The sequence below is a fragment of the Solanum verrucosum genome, unplaced genomic scaffold (assembly GCF_900185275.1).
Source record: "Solanum verrucosum unplaced genomic scaffold, falcon-dt-bn FXZP01000058.1, whole genome shotgun sequence".
In the NCBI taxonomy this organism is placed as follows: Eukaryota; Viridiplantae; Streptophyta; class Magnoliopsida; order Solanales; family Solanaceae; genus Solanum; species Solanum verrucosum.
The window spans coordinates 470,715-476,325 of NW_026020303.1; the positions used below are offsets into that span (position 1 = coordinate 470,715).

At 36.0% G+C, this 5,611-nt stretch overlaps 1 protein-coding gene across 1 annotated transcript; it reads right to left on the reverse strand.

The window, feature by feature from the left end:
* Positions 1–3,425: 3,425 nt before the first annotated feature.
* LOC125834990 (agamous-like MADS-box protein AGL86) lies at positions 3,426–4,598 on the reverse strand. The gene has a single exon (XM_049514138.1). It carries the CDS (start codon positions 4,596–4,598, stop codon positions 3,426–3,428), a length of 1,173 nt encoding a protein of 390 aa, XP_049370095.1.
* Positions 4,599–5,611: the final 1,013 nt, after the last annotated feature.

The following is a 5,611-nucleotide window of genomic DNA, read 5'->3' on the forward strand; positions in this document are numbered from 1 at the left end:
GATTTTCAGGTTCAAAGGGGTTTTCCGCGAATGTTTTGACAATGGTTGATATAAAGACTTCTTTTACTTATTAAAAAGGCCATTTTAAGTTGATTAATTACTTGCGTATTAGTAGATAGTTTGTTCCCACCAGGCTAGTGTGGGTGCCTCTCACGAAGGGTTGCATCGTGATAGTACAACTATGGTGCTACCTCATGCTATGTTTGAACATGTTATGTTCCATTAGCAGGAACAATCAGACCATGAATTTCATCTGCCCAACCTCCATAACAAGTTGGAGAACCTCAGAGCCTGAAGTATCTTCAGTGATAGAAACAAAAACAGTTAAACAAAGCTATATTTTCTTATAAACAATTTTTTATGTATAGTAATAAATACATATAATAAGATGACATTCATTCTAAACGCACATACTCTATATCCTGGATTTGCCTCTTTGTTGACTTACCAGCATAATAAAGTATTAGACGACAATTATTGGTAGTTCAATGTTAGCAACCTGTTCATATGACTTCCCAGTATCCCAAGTCTCAAGTGTTTCAATTTTATCATTATGTTTTTCAATCAAATCAACAATATCTTTTTATCTCTCCTGTAGTTAGGAACCAAAGAAGAAATATGTGTGTTCTTTTATAGAAAACTACTGAAATATGCAACATCAATCTATGCTGCCATGTCAATATCTTGTGCATCATACTCAACAACATGTATAATCACCGCTTCTTTCCTGGGGTCATGGACCGATTAATATATTCACTGATAGAGGAATAAGGTATTCAGATACCAGGGGAGCAGCCTGCTAATGCAGCTCCTCACTTAGTTGTTCCGCCGGTGCTATTAATTGATCTGCCTATGGAAATTAGGCCAATTATGTCTTCTAAGAAGCATAGGATATTAGGGTGATTTATCGAGTTGGGTCCTTCTGAGGTTCTCTGATGGTTCAGGAAAGGATGCCCACAATTTTTTTATGAGTTTCCTGGAGAGGTTGCATGACCTCGGGTTGGAGGAGCTGCACAAGGTTGATGATACTGCTTTCCATATGGATGGGCCAACTAAGTAGTGGGGAGGTCTTATTTTAAGTGCAGGCTAGCCAGATCACCTCTGATGCCATTGGCTCAGTTCGTTGAAGAAGTATGTACCTCGAAGATTGAGGGAGAGGTTGCTTGATGAGTTTATAGATTTATTGCAGAGATAAATGTCAGTTTCTAAGTATGAGATGTTATTCTATGAGCTAGCCCGTCATGCAACTATGCTTATGCCGGCAAAGTACGAGCGAGTGCGTAGATTAGTCAGAGGGTTGAATTCACCCCTTCGGTTGGCTACAAAGTAGATGGTAGCATCACATTGTTCATTTCTTCAAGTAATAGACCATGCACACACGATTCAAGGTACACGTCATGAGGCTTATGGAGGCAGCGACAAAAAGCCCTACTATTAGGGTAGTTTTATGGGGTCTCAGTTTTGTGGTAGGGGTTTCCAAAGAGAGGTTACCCACAACAGTTTCAGGCTAGTAAACTTGTTTAAGCAGCCCTATAGATTACAGTTGATGGTTTTTCGAGTGTTAGTAGTTAGGGAAGCCAGGTTTTAGGTCAAACTTCTCAGGGTTCACATTCTAGGTATTCAAGTCGTGTTGGTCAGTCGGGTTCAGCCGAGTCATCTCACCAGCTTGCTTCTGGTAGGGGTTGTTATGAGTGTGGCATATTGGATCACTTTTCTAGATATTTCCCCATGGTCAGTCAGTGAAGGCGACAGGGTCAATAAGTTCAGGCCCCCAAGGCTCTGGTATAGTTAACTAGGGGGTGCACAGGGTAGCACAAGTGGTCTGTAGGGTGCTCCATGTGGTCCTTAATAGGCAGGTCAGGTGGTTGAGGTGTACTCGACCATATGTATGAATTTTTAGGTAGGCTAGAGGTAGAGGCTTCAAATGCCATCATTACATGTATGATCTTCATCTCTCATTACTCTACTTTTGTTTTGTTTTATGAGGGATCTACTTACTCATTTGTCCTTGCCTATTATGATATACGTGTGGATGGGTTATCTGAGCCCATGTATGTGCCCACGCGTTTAACTATCTCCATCGATGATTCTTTTGTATTCGATCGAGCTTATAAGCACGGATTGACTATCTTCTCATCACGAGGTCTTGGGTTTCTTTTCCAAGACTAATAATTTGTGCATGCCAATTATCCCTCTAATCATGTGGACATGTGTTAATAGCCATATGCCAAGGGGTGTAAATTCATTTATGAGGGCATGATGGGTCGTAGGAAAGGGTTGGCTAGCCTATCTTGCATATGTTTGTGATACTAGTGCCAATATTCCTTCTCATGAGTCAGTTCTAGTGGTTAGAGAGTTCTTTGACGTGTTTCCTACCGATCTCCTTAGTCTTTCTTCTGACCATGAAATTGACTTCGACATTGATATTCAGCAAGGCACACAACCCAATTTTTATTCTGCCCTATCAGATGGCTCTAGCTGAGTTGAGAGAGATTAATGAGAAGCTCTAGGGCTTCTGATTAAAGGGTTCATTAGGCCTCATATGTCTCTGTGGGGTGCTTTGGTTCTATTTGTGAAGAAGAAGGGTGGTACCTAACATATGTGTACTTACTACAAGCAACTGAACAAGATGACCATCAAGAATAGGTACTTGATGATATGTATTAATGATTTGTTTGACCAGCTTCAGAGTGCAACAATGTTCTCTAAGATAGATTTGAGATTGGACTAGCACTAGTAGAGGATGAGGGCGGCAAACATCCCAAAGATTGCTTTTATGACTCATGAATACGTCCATTATGAGTTCATAATCATGTCTTTTGGCTTGACCAATAACCCAATAATGTTCACAGAGTTGATTAAAGTTAAACATTTGTATTGACTAATAGTTACACACATAAATTGAGTTTCAATTCAATATTATGATACTTAGAGTTATATAAATTGATATAACTTATTTTTTCAATATAAATATTAAATAGGTTTTCTTGATAATTTTCATTAACTTTGAAGTTCATTTTCAATCGAAGATGTGATATTAGCTCACACTGAAAAGTTGCAGAATGAAAATTTGATCAATATGTAAATTGATTTTTAAATTTTTTGAAGTGTAAGAGGTCATATGTGGAAACCATACTAATAACAACATTTAAATAAAAATAATAAAAAAACTGCAAATAAATATGCGAGTATCTATTAATATTTAAATAGACCATAGATTTAATAAGTGAATGAAATGACAAACTTTGAAGAAAAAAAAGGGCAAAAGACGGACGCATAAAATAAGATAAATAAAAAGAGATGTAGAGAGTCTTATGACACAACTTAAACATGAAAAACAAGTAACGACACAAATAATCCATGGGAACAACCAAGACATATAAAATATTACTACTTAAAAGAGACACATACTGGTCCTAAAGTCTTTAGGTATTGTTGGTGCGATTTGGATCTTGAACATTAATGTTGTGTAATGATGGGTCCTCCAATAAAGTCACTACATCATCATTATTCCAATTTAGTAACTCAGACAATGGAGGACTCTGTGGACTGTTAGCTGTGTAGTTTTGGTGGTTATTAATTAGCATTGATGCACCCATTGGAGGGAGATCAGTTGAAGGATCCATTTGCGATGTCAGTGGAGAACACACTGGAGGAGCTATCATTGGTGAAGGCATAAGAGAAGACATTGTTGCTGAAGGCATTGAGAAGGCCATTCCAGGAGTTCTTCTAATAGCCATTTGTTGAGGTATTGTAGAAAATAAGTGTGGAACCATTGGAGGAAATATTTGTGAAGAAAATAAAAGAGAAGGATTAACCTGCGAGGTGTCCATAAGAGGAACCATTTGAATAGGAGTCCTTGAAGGATTTGCTAGATAAACCATTTGTTGGGTTACTTTGGGAGAAGCAGATAATGGAACTGTTGGTGGAGCCACATTAGGGACAAATAGAGGAGGCCTCGTCTTCTCAAAGTTGGTTCCACTAGGAACCATCGGTGGAGACTCTAGAGGAATCATCGGTAGTAAAGAGCGAGCAGTGGCCAATAGTGTAGCCTTTGACCCCTCAAAGTTGGTCCCACCAATTATTATCGGTTCAACAATGGGTTCAGGGACATTTGATGTACAAACTTCTTCACCATTCATTGCTTCACGTATCTGCAGAAGGTTTTTCTTGATCATATAACTCAGATCATTGAAGTCGTAAGGATCCATGTTGGGGGAAATATCTTTTCCTCTTGTAACTTCATACATCTCATTTGTAATTTCCTTGAGCCTATTTTGCTTCCTTACCTTTAGTAGTTTTTCCTCCATCTTCTCGATTCGTTTCTTGGTGAACTCTTCTCTTGTCACCATATTTTTTGATTTCTCCAACGTTGGCAACTCCTTAAACTTTACAAAGGTGTTGATTGCAGCATCATAATTTGGAAACACTGTAGGTTCATTGTTGTAAGGACTATCAATAACGGCAGCAATTTCAACATCACAAAGAGTGTTGAGTTCATGAGCTTTTTTCAAGAACCCTTTTTCTCTTTTCTTGTATGAGACTTTTCTATCAGATTCATTTTCAATCAAAGCTAATTTCACTTTATTTCTAGGCATGACTAAAGAGGAGGAGAAATGTGTTTGTTCAAAATTGAATTTGCTATTGTTGGCCTTGGATTGACTCCAATTTATAGGAAAAAGTAGACTGTAAAAATTTTAATAGTTTGAATTAGAAAATTCTTAATTGTAAATAACAATTTTGGATAAAAAAGAAATGAAAGTGTATTAAATAAAAATATTAGATGTTATCATTGAAATATATGCAGTTTATGGCTCTAGTCTTATTCTGACCAACTTTTTGAGTCAAACTTTTCATATTAGGAAAAGACTTAGTGTGGGTCTAATCTAAGTAGTACCCGCAAAAGATGGTCATAGAGTTGTATCAAATGTATTTTCGTACTCATTTCCTTCATCAAGAAAGTAAAAAACAAAAAAAATATAGTTTATGTTATGGGTGTACATTATTAAAGATTGAAACAAGTGTATACTTTCAATATTGACTAAGAATTTTGAAATATCAATTTCGAAATATTTGATTATACCTAAAAATAATTAATTTAATGGTTAAGTTTTTCTAAATACAAATATTTATTAAATATTAAATGGCATTATCTCAAATGTTATAATTATTGCAGCGCTTATAAAAGTTCATTATTATTTTTTCCAATTTTGGAAGAACATATTCACTAAAAATTATATGCTACTTTCAAATATGTTAAAAACTAAATTATACTTAAATATATTTCTTTTAATATACGATACGCACCAACCTGTCACTCGCCTCACATTAAAAAAAATTCTTATTTAGTTTGAGGCAAATCAATATGAAATAATTGCATAAAGCATTGACCAGAATAATGTGTTTACACATAGTGAAAAAATAATAAGAGAAATTTTATTACTCCCTCCACCGCATTTTATGTGACACCCTTTGACCTAACACTTTATTTAAGAAAAATAAAAAGACTTTTGAAACTTGTGATCGAAAATAATCCTTAGATATTTGTGTTGCTAAAAATCATCTCTCTCTCTCTATATATATATATATAACAACGCTTACGTATCACCAC